Below are 25,937 nucleotides of genomic sequence, written 5' to 3' on the forward strand. Positions count from 1 at the left end.
ATGCGAACTTGACCCTTTTTGTAGAAAATGATGTTCAAGATTTATACCAAATAAATAATTGTTACCAAATAAATCGGCAAAATTATGTATCTTCAAATAAACTTTCATAAATGAAAAAAAATAAAAAAATGAAAATGTAAACCTCTTTTCAGTGATTACATTAAATGCAAAAATTCTAAATCCCATTTTCTAAAATAACAAGAGAGCTAGTTCAACCATGGAGGATTCCTCCATGGTTCAACCAGAGCCAAAGAGCACAGCGCCGTCTCCAGCAGCACAGAGCCGTATCAGCAACTTGTATTGCGCCCCCAATAGTTGATCTTAAAAGTTTAACATTAGAGTGGTTATAGTCATATATGTTCATACTTTTGCCACGAAAATAAGACTCGTGATTTTGCTGACTATAAGAAAGATTTTTCAAAATGGCTTTTGTATTTATTTATTCATGTTTCATATAATTATCTATGGAATTTTCTAAATAAGATGTGAAACAATTCACAAGAAACTGTAATAAACGACAATAGAAACTGCTGACAGGACTTGAACAAGTTTATTATCAAATGTAAACGTGACGGTCGTGGCCACGTGACAAACGTCAAACGTCCGTGAGAGACTCCGCATGTAAAAAGTGCATCAGCTGGTTGCCGCGTTTTACATCTCTCTACTCTCGAGCAGACGACTTCAATGCCTCTTGGATTATAACGTCTGTTCCCAAGGAAACGCGTGGATTTTTAGGACTTTGACGGTAGGATTTTGACCAAGTTGAGCTCGGCATACTTTCAGGTAAAGGTTGTCATGTAGTATGTGTTTAATTCCCACCGTGTGCTGTGCTGTGGGTAGAATGTGTGTTTTCCGTATTTTTTGTTTACTTTTTCTGTTTGCTGATTTGAGAAGTCTGTGTCACTATATTATACTCGTGTCAGCAGGCACGAGGCAGACGACTCGACAATCATGACAGTATCACGCAGTACTAAAGTTGATTTGACACAATAAATTTCGGTTGATAAATGCATTTTCGTAAAAAAAAACCACGAAGCAGTACTTGTTTTAGAATATTTAGCGCAAAAATTCTGGGGAAAATTCTGGGGAAATTGTCTGTAGCCTATCCTGTCACAAATTTTTCATCCCTTATGAAACAAGTTAGCGTTGATGTATCCGGCAGGACATTTTGCTGACTTAACCAATGGAGATGGAGATGGAGAGATGAAATAACTATAGGATGATAGTAGGCCTAAGTAGTTTAAATTTATCTAATTTATACAAAACGTTAAATACTCAATTGAATATGACAATTTGAATTGACTCGCGAGTCATCATCGTCATCATCATCATCATCATTCGGCATAGACTTGCGTCCTCAGGTTGTACTTGAGTATTTTATATAATAATTAGTCAGTTATATTGTTGGTTTAGTGAAAAAGCGGTAGCATGATACGGAAATCTTTCAAAATTTGGCATATGGCAACCGCTTTTAAATCCTTTATTTTATCCTCATGGGGTCAAGGGTTGAATGACAGAATGTTTACACAGTCACAAGGCATAGTTTGAACGTTTTACAAAGTGTCAACATCATGAAAAAGGACATTTTCAGGTGGTGGTCTTGTCAATAGACATCTCCTTTTTAGCAAAAGTTCTGTCAGGGTGATGAAATGTGAGCTTAATTTTCACCTTAAAAGTTTGAAAATTTTGCGCTTCAGCTGCCAATTCGTAAAAAGGATTATTTTAAAAAGGGGTCAACATTTGTATCTTCCTCTTGAAAAACTATTTACATGTATAACATTGTTACAAAACAATAATCCCAGGTGGATTCATTTCTCTTTGTTCAACAAACTTTATTTAGTCTGCTCATGTGACAATAATGTGAGCTTAATTTTCACCTTAAAAGTTTGAAAATTTAGCGCTTCAGCTGCCAATTTTCCGTATTAAAAGGATTATTTTAAAAAGGGGGTCAACATTTCTATATTCTTCTTGAAAAACTATTTACTTGTATAACATTGTTGCAAAACAATAATCCCAGGTGGATTCATTATTTGTTCAACAAACTTTATTTAGTCTGTTCATGTGATTATTTTTCATTAAAAAATTGTATCCTACTACTACTAGCCGCCCCCTTTTCCCCCAGCATGATACAGGAAACAAGTTGTTTTTGTTTTGTTTTCTCACACCCAAGAGGTTTGGGTACTTTTTGTACGACATAAACACAAATGCCTACAGATTTACATTAAACTTACACAGGATAGAAGAAAGCTTCCCTTAAAAAAACCATGACTTGCTGAGGTATTGTACTTTTTGTAGTTTTAGAGAAATGTGTAAAACATTGATCTGTGATGTCACTTTTTGCCCCCAAAAGCTCAACGACTTAAAGCTTGAGGTAAACTAACATGCATCTTTATTCCCTCTCCGTCCTTGCTCTGTGTTCATTCACAGCGAGTAGGAGTTCATGTCATGGCCAAAAACTTGATTTACAAAAGGTATAAAAACCCTTTAAAAAGAAAGCATATCATTGGCTAACAGTTTGTATTGCATTGTTTGGCCTCAACTACTAGGTGGCCCTATGTATCACTACATTTTATGCAATTTACTTCTTCTCTTTGGTTGGATTATGTGGAAGGGTGTTTCAATGGGTCATCAAGTGAATTGGCCCTGGGGGTCAAGACCCTTACCTACTCTTCTTGTTTACAAGATGCCAGCGTTTGTTATGGCTATTGATGTAGTTCTCAAGAATTTGGTTTATTTTATTTTGGCTGAAACTTAAAGGAACACGTTGCCTTGGATCGGACGAGTTGGTCTATAAAAAGCATTTGTAACCGTTTGTTATAAAATGCATATGGTTAGAAAGATGTTTTAAAAGTAGAACACAGTGATCCACACAAATTTGCCTCGAAATTGTGTGGTTTTCCTTTAACCATGCATTTAATAACAAACGGTTACAAACGCTTTTTCAAAGACCAACTCGACCGATCCACGGCAATGTGTTCCTTTAAGGCTGTCCTTGTTCTCACGGTCTCAGTGAATGATATCCTTAGTATGGTGTTGCAAAATCAATTGCTAAGCAAAATGTCATCAGCATTCAGCAGGCAAAAAACTTGTTCAGTCTCCTCTGAACTTGGTCTAATAGTTGTTCTCTACTAGCTAATGCAACATTACTGAGTGAAGTTGGTTCCCTGTACTTGAACTGGCCATGTATGAGTTTTTTTGAAGTGTTTGCAACAATTGTATCATTATTTTAAAATTATACTATGAGTTTTAACTCATTTAAAATTTTCACACTGAATGAGTGTGGGCAGATTTGATGAAATTCAACCAAAACATGTTCATCTAGCATCAGCTGATGGCAGATTTGCAATTTTTTTAAATTTTCAGTTGTTCACAAAAAAGTGAACAACACCACACATATTTATATCTTTGAGGCAGTTTCTTCCTTGCAATATCGAAGTGTTCTGTAAACTAAAGGTTTAGTTTTGAGTAAGGTTTGATGGCGCCAGAATTTGTCAGAATTGTAAACGAACAAATTTTAACATAACTTCTCCATAGACAGTACATTATGCAGCCATGCGCAGTAAGTCTATTGACCTTGTCTGGAGCCAGGTGAGTGTAGAGTTTCATATTTAATTACAAAATGATGAATACCTGCCCATTGGACAATAAGATTAAATTCACACCTATCCCAAGCTTTAGTGTGATTGATCCTCCATGGGCAGGGTAGGGATGCTGTTATTTTGTCTACAGCGTTTTCTTTTCGGAGCAATTTTTTCACCCAATGGTTGGATTGTGTGGAATTACACACAGGAGTCTAAGATCTGATGGTAATCTGATTGTTTTGTACACAGTGAAAACAAATATAAACACCACAGGTGTATGTTTACTACCCAGCATGTTTATGGCATGCTGATTGCTGGTTTACCTTGGGTACCCAGAAGGAACGTTCTACCATGGAGGATTTTTTGCCTCCTGGTTCTACTGGTACACCCAGTATTTACATAAAGTTGTTTACTCTACCATGTATTATTTGTGTACTGTTTACTCGGACAAGTATTTTTCAAAAATTCTAATGATTTTCCAAGGTTTGGTTGCGTACAAACAGTTTAATTTGTCAGACTCTGTGCAGTTGCTGCGATTCCGTGCATTCCGGGAATTAACAATAAACTTTTCCAATGTCAATATTTATACCATTTTAGGGGAGACGGTGTTTAATGATTGTCCCACCTGGACCTTTTCACTTACGCCATCCATTTTTATAAACAAATAAAACATGTTTGGTAATATTTTTAAACATTTTATATAAAAGTTAAAACATCTTTAAAAGAAACTTACAATAATTTTTTTAGAAAACTTGTAAAACTTAAATATCGTAAGGCCTAGATATTTTCAAAGCATTCAATAGTACAAATGGTGTTCTTGATCTACTTACAGTAATCACTTGTTTTAAAAATGATTGAACCAAACACGCGAACATGCAAATAAATGTGCATACCTCTCTTCCCCTACTCTTTTCCTCTTGTCCAATTCCTCTACAAGACAAAAATGGCACAGGACCCATTTGATTCTCTTGGGAGAAGTTGTTCCAGTGTTTTTATCAAGATTTTAGTTCGAGGTCACACTATTTATTGACTTTATTTCAAGCAGACATTTTACAAACAGTAGGTTCATCATGTCATAATGCACATCTTTGAACCCTTTACTATGACAATTTATGTCAAAGGGATGATGTGTTTTAAAAATGAAACCACAGGATTTCAAATTGTGAGACAATCAGCAGTGCTGATTTCCCTCAGAATGTATAATTAAGAAATGATTTAATTTAAATGCTCAGTTTTTTTAAAACTTCCATACCCTCAAACCAATTTGATTTCAAAAAGATGGATTGCAATAAGCGTCATCGGACGCCATATTTGATGAAGTGTGCACGCGTGCAAGGCTATCATTGGCTGAGAGCTGTGCGTAGTGCGTACACATATGCAATTTTGCATTGTTTATCATCAAATATGGCGGTTGATGACGCTTAGTGCAATCCATCTCTTGTGAGATAATCAGCATTGCTGATTAAACTAAAATGTAATTAAGAAATGGTTATAAATTTAAATGCAAAGTGTTTTTTAACTTCCTCACCCTCAAATCATTGCTTAAAAAAAATGTGATCATTTACAGAACATTTGTCTTCATTTTAATTGTATAAGGAATTCAACGATTACCAACAGTTTTTCATTCCATTTAAAGTATCCTAAGCATTTTATGGTTCAGAACATCAAATGAAAAGACAGACATACACTTGAGTATTATTATGCAAACTTCCAAACCCTCAAATAATTGCTTCATGAAAAATGAAAATTTGTATAAATCTGGAAGAAATCTGTAATTTATTATTCCCTTTAAATAAGGCCTTTAAGCTTTGGATGATTCAGTACATTAATGCAAAGACATACTCTTTACTTATGAGTATTACTATGTGCACAGTGCACAGTGCACAGTGCACACTGATAATTAACACAGGGGAAATCATTTGTGCAGACATCTGGTAATAATTAATGTCCTTCCCAAGAGAGCCATGGATAAGGATTATTTATAAATGAACATTTTGTAGAAAATTAAAATGAGTGATGTAGTTTTATTTTGGACCTGACCAGCGAGCAATATGGTTGTCAAAAAACATGTATCCACACTTAGTGTGGCGCAGAATTTAACATGAAATAACACACCTGGGAAAGTTTGAACTCATTCAATCATAAGAAAAATAGTGAAAGAAAAAAAAAAAAACCAAAAACTACATATGTTTTCTTTTAAACAACAAATTTCTAATCGCGAAGTTAAAAATATATATATATTTTTGTTTAGCATTTCACGCCAAATTATTATTATAAGGGAAGTTTCAACAATGACAATCATGTAAGTTATATGGGAACCTGCGATCACCCTTTTCAATCTTACCAATGTTTTAACCACCAAAACCCTTTAGAAATAATTTACAATTTGAAATAACTTAAATTATAAATCCAGTGATATTGAAAAGTTTTTCTATGCACAATAGCAGCAGCAGAACTGTCTTGTGTGTCTTAAAGTGACTGTTGCCATTTCAGGATTTCAGATGGTTCCTGCACAATGATGTTCAAAATAACTGTAACAATTACTTACATTTAAACCAGTTTGCTTCGTAAAATGTGTTTCACTAGTAGGGTAATTGAGCCAATGGAGGAATCTGTAACAAGGTTTAATTTATTTGACATACATATAAAATAATTCAATCAAATTTTTTTAGTTAGAATATTTTTTTGCATCAAACCTGTTAATTTAACAAGTTACTTCTACATTTGGACCACTTTTAAAAGCCACAACATTTTGGCTAACAGATTGATTTCTTTCTGTTTGAATTATGACCATGATTATTTCTAAATGGGTTGACAGATCTTTCAGTTTAAAAGAGCCGTATTACAATAATGCAGCCTTCTCACTCTAATTATTAGTCATGCAATACTTTATGAAGTGTAACTTTTCATCACGGTTAATAGCCTTGTAACTTGAGTGGCTCTTGGTCCTTGCCCTGTGATAAATTGACCTAAATTATTAAATTGTCATAACATTTATTTCTGATTTTGAGGTTCAAAAATGTTCCGTTTTTGCCTACCTTAGTATTCTGAGTTGTCTAGATGTTTCCTTTTAAAGAAAATTGCTATTTCTGTGTCTTTCTTATAGATAGGTACCTAAATTTATTAAACAAATTTTGTATACAAATAAAATTACAAAATGAATTTGTAACTGAAAATAACATGAACAAAACATTACAAATTATAAGAAACGTGTAGAAAGTTATCTATTTGTACTAAAAAAAGGTACTACAATTGCTGCAAATCATTGACATGATACTTTAATGTAGAGGAGCCGGTGCTTTTAAAAACATGCAAGTGTTGTTCTCAATGTCAACTTTAGAGAAGTGCATGCAAACAAATCAATCATGCATACATGTATGCCTGCCCAGCCTGGACTAAATATGTCTGGGCAAACTTGGCAAAGTTGTCTCTAAAGTTCAATTGTAATACAGATTTTCTCTTTTATTAAAAAAACTTGAACTGGGCAAATTGTTTTAAAGAGGGATTCTGTTAATTTCTTTTTGAAATAAAAACTATAATTATTGTTTACTTTCGCATTCAACTTTTTTTCTTATCGTTGATTTCAATATTTTCACAGACTTGACATAATTTTGAAATTCTTTTTACTGATTGTAAGTTTGAAGGGGTTCAATATGCATGTTCGTGAAAAAAAAGGTTCTTCTTATTTGTAAACCAGCATTCCCCATCAATATTTTGATCAATTGTAAAAGGGTTTTTTTCCTGTTGATTTTGTCTGTTGTGGAAAGTGGTTTGGGGTCCTGTATAGAACAACGTTCATGGTTGCCATCCTGTTTCAAACAGTTGAGAATGCACACTGTCCACATAGCAATGATGAAAATTAGTAACAAAATAATGATATTTTTAGCCTGAGGTAAAATGTTACACTCGTTATATCCCTTAGAAGTTCGTAGAATGATGTAATCTGGTTTATCATTATGAGATAATGACATGGACATGGTTGTAGGCATAATGAACCATTAATCATACAGCTTGTTATTACGGCGATTATTGATCGAAGCTTCACCTGCTTCATGCTGCTCTAAACATTATCTTGATAATTATTATGCTTGTGAAAGGGAGGTAGGAACCCTATATTACTTGTTTTTACTTCGGCTGGACCATCTCCTCTGGGGACTCTCTTCAGAGTTTCAAGACAAGAAGTTTTGAACCTTCCTGCATCTAAACAGGAAGTTCATGTACAAGGCCTGACAGGGGGTTTGTCAGTCTTTCCTCAATCCAAAAGGATTCTATTCCATTCTTAATTCAGAACAAGTATTTGTTTACCAACTCTGAGCAATACTGCAGTGAACACTTACATATTTTTTGTTGGCTTTTCCTTGAAAATGTAGTCACCTATTATTTATGGGGTTGAACAAAGAATTGACTAGAGTGGGATTCGAACCAACAACCTCTGGATTAACGTGCCGGGGCCCTACCAACTGAGCCGGCACGTTAATCCGGAGGTCGTTGGTTCGAATCCCACTCTAGTCAATTCTTTGTTCAACCCCAAAAATTATTTCAAAATTTACCCAGTCAGTTTCCCTTGTGGTTTATATTGACACCTATTATTTAGTGAGGATCAGGCCTCCAGCTTTTATTCTCTTGTGAAATTAATCAGATGAGGATCATTGGAGTGTCCATTAAGTACCTTAGGCCATGATATATAATGATATGATAATTTTGAAGTATTCATTAATTGTATTTTTATTATTATAGTTTTTTACTTCTCTTTTTTAAGGGAATGAATGGCATCAAAGTTATTGATTGTATCTTGGGAAATATTCAGATGGGAATCATCAAAGTGAAAGTTGATAAGTACCAAGTGCCTTAGGCCAAAAGATACAACGTGATATTTGAAAACTTAAAAATGCTTTCAGTGATGGCCAAGCCGAATTATTTTGGTATTAGAAGGCAGATAGTTTGTTTCTCTATCCATGGATAACATCTACAGTACCTTGAAGCATGATCTTTATTCAGGTAATTGTATCCCCGAGACTCTATAATGTCACAGTTCAACAAACTCATCCAGTCAGTGCGAGTCCCCCAACTGCATCATGCATAAGATGCCAAGGGAGAGGATTTCTCTTTCTTCAAATTATCTTGTAATAATAACATGTGACGGCAATGCATTTCAACGCTTGCTTGGTTAAAGCATGGATTTACTTTCATCAGCATGTACACTCTGAGCTAGGATTTGACAACAAAATTCCTTTTTGATTTAAAGTTGAAGAGAAGGATTTCATGATGTTTAATTGGTATTTGATTACTTCAAAGTTCAAGTGTGATTTACTTCATGAAGTTAGTCATAACCAAACTAAAATTAACGTAATAACAGAAGTTAAATTTAAATAATTCTTAATTCCTTTTCTAATTATACATAATTCAGCCTCATAACTAATCATGCCCGATCAATCCAAGAATGTAAGTACACTTGTAGTGTTCCTTTTATCCCTGACCTACTCCTGTCTAAATACAATAGTATATAATGTATGATAATTTTACCATTGAACAAACACAGTGGGCAGAATTGAATTAATGATGCATATCAGTGCAAGCAATCATGAACAAATTGGACCATCGGAGTTCTGGGACTTCAGTGTTTACAGTTCACTAAACTCATAACCACGGCAACAGAAAGAAGCCAAATTTGGTTTTGAGAACCCAGAGTGGTCTCCATATACACGGTCAATCACCTCCCTTAGACACATCTAGAAGACGTGATGCACATAGTGAGTAAGACCAGGAATATCATCTTTTGCCAGGAAATAATTTTAAGATACACTAATAAGATGATGTAGCCTATCAAGCTTTAAAGGCAGTGGACACTATTAGTGATTACTCAAAATAATTAATAGCATAAAACCTTACTTGGTAACGAGTAATGGGGAGAGGTTGATAGTATGAAACATTGTGAGAAATGGCTCTCTCTGAAGTAGTGTAGTTTTTGAGAAAGAAGTAATTTTCCACGAATTTGATTTCAAGACCTCAGAATTAGATTTTGAGGTCTTGAAATCAAGCATCTGAAAGCACACAACTTCGTGTGGCAAGGGTCTTTTTTCTTTAATTATTATCTCCCAACTTTGACAACCAATTGAGCTCAAATCTTCACAGGTTTGTTATTTTACTTAAGTGGGAAGACTAGTCTTCAACAATTACCAATAGTGTCCAGTGTCTTCAAGTAGTATAAGTATTATTTTTACACACCCAAGTGAGTGAAACATTTGGTTTGTTATCTTACTTAAGTGGGAAGACTAGTCTTCGACAATTACCAATAGTGTCCAGTGTCTTTAAGTAGTATAAGTATTATTTTTACACACCCAAGTGAGTGAAACATTTGCTATTGGCATTTTTAATATAAAAATACTTTTTTTGTGATGTTGTTCAGTGCGTATCCATCATTATAAGCCCCATTTTTTTAATCTTTGCCTCAACTCCAGTCTTTCTCTGTATTAAAAAATTATAAATTGATTTGAATTTTATAAAAATGGGTTGATGCCCACAAATAAGGATAACCTGTTTATCTTTCAATCAAATTAAATAGCTATAAAGCTCAGTAAGCAATTTTGTAAGATTTTAATACTATTGTAGGTTAACATTCAATAAATGGAAGTTTAAACTTCAGCTGTTATAGTATTTTTTATATATTTTTTTAGTGATGACCAAGTTTTGAAATATTTGTGGTTATACGTCACTGTAGGTTTCCTATTTCACAACAATTCAGTTTAATACTATGTGAAATATATTGTTTTGATATTTGCTAACAAGTCATTAACTTTGAAAGCCAAAACTTGCAGTTCCTATGAGTCTATCCTCTAGTTCATGATGTATAAATTGAGCAACATAAATGTACTTAGCTTGAGTATTTCTTTTAGAATTTATGTGATAGCCAGCTCACACAGGTGGCTGGTGTCAATCAAAGGTCGACTCCATAACCCTTCCACATAACAACTCATCATGTCACTCATTCAACATATTATTCAAATCTGCTTCGCCATTTAACAGAGTCAGGTTACTGAACTGTATCTAGAACATTTCAATGTAGCCTAGCAAAAAAAGGACAATCATCTCTGTACTTTCTTGATAAAAGGCGTCAGGAGCATTCTTCTTTTATTCTGCGGATGTTTTTAAAATATTTTCTCTCTTGTGTGGCTTTCTCCGAGATTATTCTAGCCCGTTGGGGATGGGTTACTCAGGGGGTGACGTGAGTGTTAGAGGAGGCAGACACTGTGTCTCCAACAATATAGATTGATATTCGCCCCTGCAACTCTCTCTGAGCTAACAAAATGGAGAAAAACGTTCTTGCAATGGTCAATTTGGTTTGCCGACGGCTGCTCATGAGTCCTCGTCAACAACAGAGGGAGAAACATGAAACTTTTCAGATTTCAGGGGGGACGTCAGGAGATGAATTGAGGGAAGTAGTTGATAATAGCATCGACAGAAAGCTCTCCAAAGATTTTTGTCTTGATGCCTGGGAGCCTTCTTATATTTCTTTCTTTCGGTGATATTCATGGATGTGTTTAGTGAGCATTGATTTATGTCTCTTGATGGGGTTGCTATCTTCCTTTCTGAATGTTGCCCTGAAATGCAATATTCTCTTTTTCCCATTTTAGAACTGAAAAAACAACAACCATCAAAGTGCAATTTTAAAATATCATTTTAACACTTCGAAACAAATAATATAAGAAGGTGAAAATAAAGAACTGCACAATAAAAATGCCGTTTTATGATGGCAATTGCAAATTGTGAGCTAATTACTCAAGAATGTTCAAGAAGTTCAACATTTTATTCTTATTGCTTGGCAAATATTAAAGAATAATCTGTGGATCTTCAGCTGTATAATATTAAAACTTGTGTCATTAGCAAAATAGTGTTTAATATAAAAAAGTCTTTACATCCTAAAGAATTCCTTTTTTTTTACCATGTTAAAAAAACTAATTTGTTCAAGAGCTTTAAACCAAAACACAGCTAATAAGATTATGTTTGATAAAATACCACAGAACAAACAACACTGTATGACACAAAATGTCTGCTTTTTTATAAATTATTATGCTCTATCCCGGCAACAAAACAAATCTACTGTGCCGTTGTCCTACATTTTTTCACCAAAACAAATATACGATAGCAACATACGGAAATGCTTGTGTTGTTTGATCAAACTGAACAGACCGTCTCCTCTAGACGGATGGGTGTCTTGTCTCTCCTTGAATAGAGTGATCAGACCCTTGTTGTAGCATAAATTTCCATCTATGGTAGGCTAGAAATCAAGCAGAAAGCTGTCTGCTACGGGATGCTGCTGCACTGTCCCGCCGTTTCAGCAGGTTAAATCTTAGTAATGAATACCGATAGGATCCAATAAATAGGACTCGAGCGTAGAATCCTCTCTTCACAGTAATTATTGTATCTTGGTCATATGTATGTAATTATCAGTTGTTTATCAGCAGGATTGCCTCAGTAAGCCAATTCTGGGTTCGGACTGGATGTTTTTACCGACAAGCTGGTGCCATTTCATAGATAGTTGGTTGATCTGACATGGATTAGCTAAATTAAGGCTATCTTCACCTTTGTAATGGCATGTATCTGGCTCATGTTGTTAATATCATTCTAAAAGCTTCTTATGAAAGAGGGTAAGAGCATGAGGCAACCGAATCATCTCTGCCTCGCCTCATGATTGTCTTAGAAATGATTTTGTGAGATAAAATAAATTCGAACAAATACTGATTTCGTACAGGAGTTTTCCCAAATGCATTTCAATAATACATTCTCCATCGGTAAATAAAATCACTGATTGATTTTTTATGTCCTGGAGCCTTGATGTTAATTTTGCAAAATATGCAATCCTTAATTTTATAACCATTCTACTTAAGACAAATTATCTATGACAAAACATGTTTATCTTGTAATGTTTTGTAGATTTCAAAGCTATGATGTAGTATTTTGTATGTACTAATTATTCCATAGCTTACTCACGTTTTTCCAAGATAATTCCGTTTGAAAACTGTGCAGGTCTCATGAAGAGAATAGTAAGTTAATATTCTAACCTGATTTTGAACAAGAAAACAATCATGATCAGAAAAAAAACATGTGCAAGAAAACAACATGATCAGAAAATGAAATAACTTTGTGAGTTTGTTCTGGACATAGGATTTTAAACAGTGGATATCACAACACAATGCAGCACCTGCAATAAGAGATATACTGTTTGTGGAAGGAAACCCAAAGGTGTCTATGTCCCCCTTCTCTCAAGCAATCAGAGAAGAATTGAGAAATCAGTCGGACAGGTGGCTCGCAATTCAGGCACTGCCAATCACCTGCCCAAGGGAAATTTAACATTATAGAAACTCTTAAAGGTGTGCTACTACAATTTCAGACAACTGTCAATAAATTCCTGCAAAAGATTTGTTTATTTTCAAATAAAATCTGTTCCAAATTATTTATCTTGTGTTTGAAAGAAAACAATTGAAATATAATTGTTTGCATGAATTCCAGTTCTTAAAGTTATACAAATTTTGAGAAACCAGGTTTATATTTTTTACTGCTGGCCTGTTAAAGGACTTTTTTTCAAATTGGGCAAAGGCCAAATTCTGTGAATAAAAGGCACTTTAAATGCAAAATCTGAATTTTATGGGAATATTTATAGTGGGCAACAAGGCCCAAAATATGGTAGAAGGACAATGCTTTCCAATGCTTTGCAGTTTTAGGATTAAAATGTTTAATATTGTATATTAGTATTTTGTATAAATGCCTGAACTGTACTTTGTTCATCCAGTAAGCTGTTCCGTACTTTTTGTTTTCCCCCCATTTTTTCTTTACCAACTGTACCCTTTAAGCACAACTGTTCTACAAACCAAACCGCTAATTTGGTCAACTGTAGAGGTGTAGATCCCCTATGGCAACCGCCACTCACACAAAGAATGACAAAAAAGTTCATTTATTTGATATGGATTTCCAGAATTCAAGACGACAGTCTCAAGTTGATTGTCTCTGATGTATTTCTATTTTGTAAAAGCATCTTGTAACCGGACACTCTCTGTGAGAAAACCTGTCTTACAGTTGAGAATATTTCTTATACTTTTATTTTGAATATTATTACCATAATTATAACAATAATAATAATGGAGTCATTTTTTTCCGCATATGCCCACTAAATAAGGTGCTCAAGGCACTTGAACAAAGAAAAACACTTTTGAAGACAGGTTGTAAAATTTTTGAAATATGAGACCCTATATAAAAAGGTGCTGCACATTTTACATAAAAGGGTGCTACAGCACAATCGACAGCCACTGGCAGAAACATTGAGACAAACCCATTCTCATATAGCAATAAGTGTATCGTGCATTAAACAACACACATGACCCTCTGGCTTTACGTCTCATCCAAAGGATAACAATAATGTTTAAGTGTCAAGACCAGGACTCGAACCCACACTCTACTGATCAGAAACACCAAAGCTTGAGTCTTGATGCATTTAACCGATTGGCCACATTTATGTATATTATTTTGTCAGGTTCATTATTAGTAGTAAGCTTTAGTGAACAATTAATTTGAAATAGTTTGCATCACTAAAAATTAGTGGCTTGAGAATATGGTATGCACCTAACTCAAACCTATACACATAAGAGTAAATATTTGTCCAAATGTCTAAATACATTATTATTTTTGTACACTTTCAGTTGAGTCGACAACTTTCTTGTAATATGGCTGCCCTGAATGAAATGCAAGGATGCTTGAACATTGACTGATATCCAGAAGCTGTAAACTCAAGCCTGACGAGGCGAAAGAAACAACCCCAATCTCATCATGTCGAGAGCATCTGCAAAAGGGAAGTCCAACATTGCTAAGCCAGTCACCCAGAAGTCTGGATTACCACGGAGCACCGGCTCCAAGATTTCTGGGTCACAACACCCACCGAGCGAACAGAAAAAGGTACGACATTTTAATTTGATTTTCTCACTTCGATGAGGTTATTTTGGTACCGTGTAATGCACTTAAAAAAGTGATGCTCCTCACTCAGTCTGGATGAGGAATTAAAATTAATGACCTGCATTTTAAGGCAGTTTCTCAACAATAATGTGCACAGTTTCCATTCGCAAGGAGGCAATTATTTACAGCATAAAGCAAGGATCAGTCTTGACCAGGTCCTTGCTCTGCATCTGTGGATTCGCGATGCATCTGTAGATTTGGCACAGACACAAATTATTTTCCTAGCTTTTTCATTTGAAATTGACTATATGGATTCCTCTGCTATAAATTCATACAGAAAAAATGTGTTGTTAACTCCTCAAAATGTTATACCAGACTGTTCAAAGTTTCTGTCAGTACAGATGTTAACAAATAATAAATCACTCTACAGATACATGCACATTGTGTAATCTTTCAAGGGTTATCAGTGATAAGAATTAGAGCTGATAGTGATATGTGAGACCACCCTGTTCCGCGATGATAAATTGCAGATTTGTTGCTTCCCACTTTTCACATCATTATAACCCCCTGAAATGTCAGAAGGCATTTGATTGTGTTTTACAAAGAAGAGTTTCGTATAGAGAGCAGTCTGTCTGCCTTGCTCTATGGACTGGCTGTGATGGAGTAGAGTAATCATGTGTTCACGAACACTCGATGTGGAGGTACAGACAAGGTTAAGTCTGGCATAATATTGACACATGAGGGAAATACGACAGTATGGGGCAGCGAGGCCTCTGGGCAAAGTTGCACGTGCTTATTCTGGTTTTCCTGAAATATTAAAGAGGAAGTAGACCTTTGGTTGCCTCTTCGTTCCAATGCTTGAGGTTTATAAAAGTAAGGATCAATACTGTTTATGTTGTCTCAGCATTGAGCAAGCTTGTCCTTGTTCCTTGGTCTCAATGATTGGAGGCACATACATCATTCAGAATTTTTTTTTCAAAAGATATTACAAATAATTTGAAAGCGTAATTGTAGTTTAAAAAAAGAAGTGTTGAGACAAAAGGAAATGGACTATACAAAACTTACTTATGATGGGAAAAATCATTAGTTACCATAAGCAATCTTTCAACCAAGTGTCTTGTGTTCGAATTCTCATGTGTCATTAGGAAAAGAATTTACTGTTAAATCGTTAAAAAGGAAAAAAAAAAATGCTGTTCCGCTAATGAAATAAAATATTGAGATTATTGTGATATATCCAAATTTATTGAACACTTAAATATTGATAGAGTAAACTGTTAAAATTATACTCTTTCAAAAAGCCAATACTTGATCTTCCCCTTTAAAAATGCAGTGGCAAAATTTACCCAGAGGCTATTGACACAGGTTATATAGTGTGATATGAAGCAGGTTGGTTTGTTGACACAGTTTTGCTTGTAGTTTTCCTATGTATTTGTTTTCCTGTGGGACCCTGATAGTTGACTAACTGGTTTTAACTTAACTGGGGTGAAGTTGTTTCTCTGGCCATAGAAGGTGGTGTTCTTGTCGCTGACTCTGTTTCTGTAAATGTCTGATTCAGTTTATTGGAAAACGGATTAGTCACAGCTCACAGGTTGGACAGTGTTATTGGTACTTCTTTTGCACCCAAGAAAATAAATTTACTAGTAAATTTATAATGTTGAATAATAACATGAAGTATTGATATTAAAGTAAAGAGTCACTCATTGTGTCTTATTTGCTGTAAAAATGTTTTCAATATAAATTAGTACAGTGTTAAATTTTTATTATCCATATTTTCAACTATGACTTTCAGCAAGCCTGTGTGCAAAATGGGAAATCAAAATTTAATTACATTCATAATTTTTTTAAGGCCTCCTCAATCGTTTTTATTGCACTTACCTCAAATCAAAACCATACAGACATCAAAGAAATAAAACCCTCATAAATAATCAGACTCTCATTTCTTTGAAAAGTATGATTATTACAAAACGTAATTCCCCATATGGGTTCTCCATCATACAGCGGTCATTTCAAACAGTGCAATTATTTTAAGGTAATGAGCTGTATCAGTTCTCGGCAGGACTCCTTATTCATTAATTTGTGAAAATGTCAAACGTTCTGCCTCTTTGCAAATCTGAGAATTTATTCCTTTGAACTCGGCAGAATTATCTGCATCGCCAGTAATCCATAAAGTTTAATCATACCTTTGTGAACGATTGACCATCTGAAAGAAAGAAGAGGTCTGTGTTCAGTTGCTAATGAAACAGATATTGTGTTTCCCATACAGTATTTTTGTATCACTCCTTGTGGAAGGGTTTTGAAGCAAAATATAGTAAGATCATTTTCAAAATAAAATTCAAAAACTGAGGTTTTGTATGTAGTGTTTATATATTGATGTTTTGTTATTGGGACAGCTTACTTTTTTCCAGAATTTTCTTGGGGCGTGTTTTGAAGTGCAAGTTTTACAGGCTCTAATATTGCAATATATATAAAACTTGTTTTTGTCAACCTTAATACTCTGAAGTACATTCATATCATTTGTGTTTTCTTTCCAATTTAAGTGTTTTTTTGTGGTGTTTATATTAATGTTTTTTATTAGGACAGCTTACCTTTTTCCAGAACATTCTTAAATTTTTACTCGTTTTGAAATGCAAGTTTTAGAGGCGCATTTATTGCAGTAAAACTTTTATTAGTCAACCTTGAAGCTCTGAAGTACATTCATACCATTTTTGTTTACTCTCCAATCAAATATTCAAAATTCCGATACATCTGGTGATAAGTTTACTCAGGATTGTGGAGCTTCCATCAGAATGAAGCTCCGCAATCATTCCTACAGAATAAATCTGATCCGTAGAACTCAAATTTCTCTTGGACTAGTCAAGTGGATGCGTCACCATACTCATGTAACTGTGAATTCACATAAAATGGGTTCTTCTTTTCCTTTTCTCTATGATAGTCTTTTTCCCTTTTTCCTCTTATTTTCCTTTATTGCGTGTGTGTTTGGGGGGGGGGTGTCTAGTGGCGTTCAGGTTCAGGTTTCTTTTCTGTTCCACAGTTTAGTAGTAAGAGGCTTTGGGTGAATTCTGTTGACTCAGGAGTCCTGCCTGATCTAACTGGTGCAACTTGAATCGTTGAGGAGCAGGAATGACCTGAAGACATTATAGTTGTTTTCTTGACTCTCTTTGTCTTGAATACTGAATGTCCACATTATTTATTTCAACATGAAATATTAGGAAAGCCAACCATCTTATTAGAGCGGGGGACAGCGTAAGGCTTAAGTGAAAGTGATGGCATTTCAACATTATCTTATTACCAACAAATGCAGTAAAACTTAAGAGAACAAAGTTAACGATAAAACCTGTTGTGTTCTACAATACCCGTAACCACCTGCTACATGTAGGTATTTAAGTGCGGAACTGTGTCATTTAATATAAAAATAGATGCCTTGAAGTATAGTTGCAAATAAGTACAAAGGCTTCACCCTATAAATGTCTCAAAGAGAGTAAGCCCTTCAATAGAGGCAGTTTTACCAACAATATAAACAATACAAGCCTACCAAATCTTTATTCAATATGCACTCATGCAGCAGCAGTTTTTTTTTCCAGTACTACAATTGATCCAAAGACAGAAAGCTCATCGATAAGTTTTTCCAACACTGACTGTACTGGACAATTATTTCTTAAGATGTGGAGCCAGTCTACAATCATGGCCTTTCATATTCATGATATGCGCACAGTTTAATCAAACGTCAAGGTTCATCTCACCTGGGCTCACGTTCTGCATGAGCCAGAGTCAAGTCAGTGCATTGGAAAGGGAGTATTAAAGGAGAAACACTACTACATAACATTGATTAACATGTCTCATTGTTTGATATTTTAGAGTTGTGACTTTATAAAGAAAATTAATAAAAGGAAGTTAGGGTTCAGATGTTGGGGTAAAATCCACAAGACCACAGGGCTTGTAGCTCAAAATGTTAAATCTTAAGCAGGACAAGAATCAAAGTTAATAGAAGAATAGAAACCTACACAGTTTTAAAATATGTTTTCATTTGAAGAATATGAGAATTTTTGTACTCTATTTGAGTAACTTTAATACTCGAAAGAGTTGAAATTTATTTACACACAGTGAGGTATGCAAATTGAAAAACATAACATTACTGGACATGTCCGGTCGTGAGTATACTAGCTCAATGCTAAAATCTTGGGCTTGTGGTCCAGTGTTAATTTCAAGCTCTGTAAGCAATCTTATAGTTCATTTGAATTGATTGCTACTTCAGAATTGTTCCTTGCAAATCAGCTTCTCCTTTCATTTGTTGTAAAACATGTAGGCATAATCTGCCTTGAAGACAGTATAATATATAATTAAAAAGAATTTCCTCTGAAGTTTGCAAAAGGTAACTTGGTAATCATGCCATGTTTTAAAAGTTGTACCAAAATAGGCTAATAATGGATCTATTCAGATGGTTTCATTACACCTTGGCTTTATAATTGGCCAGCACTTCACCCCCTCCCATTTCTCCTGCCGCGTCTCACTCTCATTATGACACAGAATAACACTGACATATGTGCTGCATGTGTGAGGAGAAAAGTCAAAGTTGCCGCTGCATGGATTCAGGTCAGGTGTAGGGAGTGTGCTGGAATTTCCATGTCCCTGTGCTTCTCAGCATTATGTCTACTCCTCCTCCTACCCCTAAAGATGAATGGCAAAGTACCAGTTACCTCAAATCTCCCCAGGTTCCCTTTCAATTACGACACAAACTGATGTAAAAAGACATGGACTGGCAGGTATGGGTTGTTTGATATTGCCGCTACTCAAAGTGAAATATGAAGAAAGAAAAATAAAAAAAAAACAGAGATGTGGGTTTCACATGTACTCTTAAATGTCATGCTGCCAGCGTGAAATTTGTTTTCACCGATGTGTATATATGCAGTATGACATCTGTATGTTATGTAGTTTCCATTGATTGGGGAAGCAATGAAAGATGCAGATTCCAGGGGTCGTGTGAATGTCTGTCTCTGTTCAAATTGTTTGGATGTGCCAAGGAAAATCATGAAGAGGAAGAACATGGACGAGGTTCTGTCAAGGAGAGTATGTGGGAGTGGTAGTGAAATATCAAGTTCATTGTCCTACTTTGAAGTAGTCGCTGGTGATTGTTTTTAATTCCAACATCCAGGAGTAGTCTTACGATGGTGAAAGATGTGGATGTTTTGTATAATATTTATACTCGGGAAAGCCCGTATGAAAAAATATGTGTAATACCTGGCAATCCACCCTGGATGCTGACGTGCTCTTCAGATGAAACCTTGACTTGTACAGAAAGCCTGCTTACTATTTATTTAATTTATTTATTTATTTATTTATTTAAAAATCTGTATACAGGATACAAAAATCAGCACAAAAGCTGTTTTACATTATGGTTCTGTGTTAAAGGCAGTGGACACTAGAGGTTGATAGTATAAAACATTGTGAGAAACGGCTCCCTCTGAAGTGACATAGTTTTTGAGAAAGAAGGAATTTTCCACAAATTTGATTTCGAGACCTCAGATTTAGGAATTGAGGTCTCGAAATCAACCATCTAAATGCACACAACTTCGTGTGACAAGGGTGATTTTCTCTTTCATTATTATCTCGCAAGTTCGATGACCGATTGAGCTCAAATTTTCACAGGTTTGTTATTTTATACATATGTTGAGATACACCAACTGTGAAGGCTGGTCTTTGACAATTACCAATAGTGTCCACTGCCTTTAACAAATAAAAACAAAGAACAAATAAAACATTACTTAAAAAAAAAATACAAACAGTCAGAGTAAAAAGATTTAACATTTATAAAAAGCAGACAACATAGGATTAAAATATACTTAAAAATTGATTTGTTTATACATATTTTTAAAACCACCAATAGACGATGCATTTTGGGCCTCAGCTGGTAACTTATTCCATATAGCAGCACCAGAATAATTAAAAGATTGCTTAAAACATTCCATGTTAGGCTTAGGGGAACAACATGAAGAGAATCAGCATTTCTAGTGTTGAACCCATGCCTATCAAAGAACATCTCAATGTTATTACAAAGTCTGTCTGGGGCTAAACCGTTAACACATTTATTACGTAATGCAGGCTAAAAAAAGACATCCCTCCTCTGTTCAAAAGTCTGTCAAGAAAGAGTTTAACTATGAATACTCCTTTTTTTTATTTTTTTTATTTTTCTTTTTTTCTCATTTCATATTTGGAAAGATCAAATATGTTGGTGAAATTTGTGTTTTGTAGGGACATAAAACAGAGAATGTGACTTTATTTTCTGTTCTGCAAAATTGTAAAATAAAACACATATTCAATTTTGCTCCTTGTTCAAAGGTTTCTTGTACGTAGTCAAACATTTCTTAAAATGATTTTCTATTCACCAAGGCATTCTGGTCGTTGAATATTGGTCTATTTTAATTACCCTAACCTTTTCTACAAGTGTACAAACATAGCAGGGTTCCTACAATTTATTTCTGGTAAAAACAACAAGGATAATCATAAAATCATGAAGTTTTAAAATAGAAATTCATGTATCCAACCCACAATGTTCTCAATCATTTGTTAAAATATGGTATTATTTAAACTTCTTTGAACAAGATCTATTTACACACAAAATGCAAAGAATTCCTGAATTTTACCTCATGGGTTGTGGTCCACCATCCTCCCACTGAGAGGAACAAGATATGACTTGTAAAGAATGTGACAGCCCTTGTTTTGGTATAAAATAACCCAAAATTGGGACCCAACTGGGTCTGAAATGAGCTTAAATAAGTGACAGTTTGTTAGCACTGGGGTGTCATTATATTGTCAGATTTACCAGAACAAGGGTAAAACTGAAGTTCAAAAAAGTTAAGTTTCCCAAAGAGTTTCTTCTAAATATAAGTTAAATTACGAAGCATTAAAGCCTGTCATTTTGACATTTTCAGCAAATTAAAAATTTGCATTCAAAGTGATCCCCAAAATGTTGTTGAATTGTTCTAACTGGTGGGGGAAATAAATAGCAAGAATGCACCCAATATGAAACACTTCAATCTCGGTGGTCCTGCTGATATAGATTTAGTCAATTTCTCTTACATTTACTAGAAATTGGATCCCCCCTAAGCTCCGTATAGACCAAAGCATCTCCACTCTGACCTTACCTGAGCCCATGGTGATAAGAGTGTCAGTGCCCTGTGCAGGCTAATTTCACAGTAATGGGACAGGAGATTGCTGGAGAACCTTAAAGGGGGAGGGGGGTTATAGTTCCTCTTGAAGCAATGTGTTAGGGATGCATGATGAATTAAACTAAGGGTGACACATCTTTCAATGGAATTGAGTAGTAACAACAGAGATAGTGCCTCTTCCTTCATACAGTCCTCCGATGACACAGGTACTTTACTACCTGAAGGTTAAAAGGTAAACTGCTTTTAAGTGGGCTTTAGCTAGATCATCAATACGATGGATGAGCTTTTACCAGACAATAATTGTGCGGGACATTACATGGTCATTAATTATAAGTAGTGAACATGTATAAGCATATAATTTGGTTTTTACTCTTAGTCTTAAACCGATGGAAAACACTGAGTAGGCCTATACAGTGCTTATTACACGTTGTTGTGTAAGGGTAAAACCAAATTGTATGATTTATCCCTATGCAAAATCAACATCCAAGGTACACACAAACTGTTAAAAACCAATGAGTTTGTTTTTTTGTTTGCAAATTTCGGTAAACAGTGTTGTCCAAGGCCCACACTTTGTGTACCACAACTTCTATATCAAATAACAAACCTGTGAAAAGTTAGGCTCAATCGGTCATCAGAGTCGGGAGAAAACAACGGAAAAACCCACCCTTGTTTCCGCGCGTTTCGCCGTTTCATGACATGTGTTTAAAATAAATCCGTAATTCTCGTTAACGAGAATTTATATTGTTTTGCTGTTTTCTCAAAAAGTAAAGCATTTCATGGAATATGGAATAATATTTCAAGAGAAGTCTTTCACCATTGCCTTCTGTAAACCCTGTAAGTTATTTGTAAATCTGTGAACTTTTTTTTTTTTTTCTGAACCGAAAGGGTCCAATGGCTTTAAGGATAAAGTTTATCATTTGAATGTACGTGTTGTGATGTTAGGCCGATTGTAATTTTGAATTGTTTTTGCAAAATCTAAAGAGAATTGACAAAGTCTCTTATGCAATTAATATCAATGTGGTTTAAATATTTCAAAAGACACTTAAAAATCAAAAGGAGAAATAAAAAGTAATTCTGAAAAAAACATACATAAAGGACAAAAACATTTCCGCTACTTTAAACACTTCAACTAATAACATACAGTCTCGAAAAGGATGTGTGTATCACGTACATGCCCACTGTACATGTCTCTGCATCGAGCACACTTGACTTAATCAGGGTAGGAATTCGGCCGGAGTTGGTTCTCCGAGGGCATTTTTATAGGTTTAACCAAATAAAACATCTCAAGAGTAGATACAGAACCTGTCATCACCCATGACAGGTACTGGTTCACAATAAGACAATTTCTGCAACTCCTATGAAAAGAACCCCACCCCCCCTGCCAGTACCAGTCTATTGGATTTGCGCGTGAGCATGTACCAGTGTATCTCAAGGGATACATGGTGGCACGTATTGTCGGGCAAGTACCCCATATCGACGGGGGAGAAACGTGAACCAAAATCGCCTACAACCGTTTCGTGTACGCTGTCTTTGGGTTTCGTATCAAGCAGGGGCTCAACCTGATATTCTGTTGATACATGTTTCATAAAAGGATGTTAATGGGCCCGGCTCGCTCCCCGGGCGATAATCCATATTGAAGCCAGACAAGGGGAAATCTTCACATTATTCAGAGAGTAGAGTTTATCCTTTTGATATTCATACATGGACACATAGGGGCTTGATATTAGAACCAGTGAGATGGTTGGGACAGGTGGGGCAGAAGGTCCCTGTTCGGATTACAAATTGAATTTTTATTGGAGGAAAGGATGATACAATGTTTTTATTTGAGGATGTTTAGTTTTTACAAAGGTGTATTTTTGTGAAGGATCAATGTTTGATTGAATTGAACTCAAATAATACAGACAGGTAAATGATGTGTACATGTGTACAATTCACTCTAAACCTAATCAGTTAGTTAATCTGATTTGTAAGGATTTGTGTCATTTCGTACAAGTAATGAATGAATACATTTCAAAACAATTGGCCAAATGAATCAATCTCAACTAAGTCCTAATGTTTTGGTATCTGGTTTTCAATTACTGTTAAGGATTTAGGAGGATAGAGGGTCTGTAGGCAAACAAACCCGGAGGAGCGGGGGTAGAGAGGGTTTAAATTCTCAAAATTTCACATTTGTACTTTGTTTCTCCTTTTTTTTAATCAAAAGTAATGAATATAAAAGCGGAAAATATATTTGCCACTCTAAGTGTAGACCTCAGCTTCTAGCACTAGCATGCCCACTAGCATACCCACTAGCATGGACTAATTGACTTAGAAAATAATTTACTCAAAAGGAATGTTACATCCGCTTTAATTAGCACGAATTACTTAGATATTGATTTGTTGTCGGCCTTTGATTGGAAACAAACTCGCGCTACAATCACAAATCATGTTACATCATCGCTGGTCATTGAACTTTCTGCATCGAAGGTGTGCTTACACATTAACATTTTCACTATATTCATCAGTGAATAGGCCGAGCTGCATACCAATGCATTCGTTGTGGTTGGCGCCGTTAACTCATTCTCAATGAAACAGTATCCGTCGATCTTCCCCCCTCGCATTGTAAAGAATATTTTAAGTGCCAGGCACCGTGCATGATCACACTTCAAGTAGAGGCCAATATGAGTCAAGAAAGAAAGATAAGTGGCCAAGGAAATCACCATTTCTTTCTCTGTTTTATTGAGTTTTTTTTATTGAGGGGTTTCCACTTTCAATTTCGCTTAATTATGACGATTGAGTATCGAGGATATGTGCTGTGTTTGTGTTTGGCTAACGAGAGGACAATTTTAAAGGTTAAAAGTATAGCAAGGATTGTGTGACTATAAATCTTTCTTTTGATTAGCATAGTGGAATTGTTTATTTTCACGCTTTGTAGCTAATTTCTTCTCTATACTTCTCTAACACATTTCTTTAAATGTACACAGTCAGTTATTTATTCAAATAATTCTTACAGGAAAGGGAGACAAATTTTGGAGAAAAAAAAATTAAAAAATGATAATATTGTTTCAGTCAGTGCAAATGTTTTTTATGTTACTGGGTGATAGGTGTTTACAAATAGCAATGATAAGCTTAGCGAAATAAGATGATTATCTGTTGTTTAAATATTCACAGATCATTGAAATAATTACTTTGTTTCTAGTTCAGACAATGATGTCCATCATAACTTATTATAAACTAAGTAATTACCCTTTAATCTGGAGGACTTAAATGAAAATTTAACTTGCTAAGCAAAACCTTTCAGGTAACCCATTAACTTCAATGCATGTCGCACAGTATTTTAGATGGCAACTTGTTTCTGCTTAGCATTTTTTATTCAATCATGGGTTTCATGTTATATAGTGTCAGTCGATACACATTGTGTGAATACCCTGAGGCTTCACCCTTGTGAGACCCTGGAGATTATACTGATAGTGTGAACAGGTCTATTATCATAACACAGACTGCCTTGAAAAACCCTGAATTAAACTTCAGAAAAACTAACTTTGCTTGGGGCTGTACAGCACCACAAGGGTGTCATTTAAGCCGCTGTTGAACCATGTCTTGAAACTAAGCTTTATATATTAAAAAAGGGTAATTAGTGCATATTTTCAGATCAACCTTGGAGGATTCGGATTCACTGGGTAACATGAGACCCATGGAGGGGAGGGGAGATTTGGAGTAATTTGTTGTGGGCACACCCATCATTAGTCCAATTAGGATGTATTTTTGTGGACTTTTGTTGTCTTGATGAATGGTTTAACGGGATGGATTTCACAGATAAGGAGATTTTACATGCGGTGAGTAGCCTTGCTTGTCAGTCTTATCTTTGTATTATTCAAGTAAACATCTTTCTGGAATTTTTCTATTTTTGTTGTGGAATTTATGCAGCCTGGCAGATAGAAAAAGGTAATTCAGTTAAAATTTTGCTTTACTTCAGGTGGTCGATATTAAAAAGGAAAAATTTCACATAGCCCTTTACACTAAAATGGAAGTAAAACCAGGTTTTAAAGTGGAGAATAGTAGTAGCTTCGGTTGTAATTTTTCAAGTCAGCATCTTTCTAGACATTTTCTATTTTTGTTGTTGTGGAATTAATACAGCTGGGCAGAGAGGAAAAAGTAATTTAGTAAAAATTTTGCTTTACTGGTGATGGATAAACAAATCTAAAAAAATCACATAGCTCTAGTTTGGCTCCATTTTAGTGTAGAGATGCTCTACACTAAAATGGAAGTAAAA

General features: G+C 35.0%; 1 protein-coding gene across 5 annotated transcripts in view; it reads left to right on the plus strand.

The window, feature by feature from the left end:
- The first annotated feature begins 656 nt into the window (after positions 1-656).
- Positions 657-25,937, plus strand: part of LOC139939417 (neuron navigator 2-like) — a 257,010-nt gene continuing 231,729 nt past the window's right edge. For all 5 annotated transcript variants that reach the window (XM_071935283.1, XM_071935284.1, XM_071935285.1 and 2 more), the window contains exons 1-2: positions 657-783; positions 14,273-14,525. In XM_071935283.1, coding sequence (XP_071791384.1) covers positions 14,400-14,525 — 126 coding nt within the window. In that variant the 5' untranslated portion in view covers positions 657-783; positions 14,273-14,399. The remainder of the gene's footprint in view (positions 784-14,272; positions 14,526-25,937) is intronic.

The sequence above is a fragment of the Asterias amurensis genome, chromosome 7, assembly GCF_032118995.1.
Source record: "Asterias amurensis chromosome 7, ASM3211899v1".
Taxonomy (NCBI): Eukaryota; Metazoa; Echinodermata; class Asteroidea; order Forcipulatida; family Asteriidae; genus Asterias; species Asterias amurensis.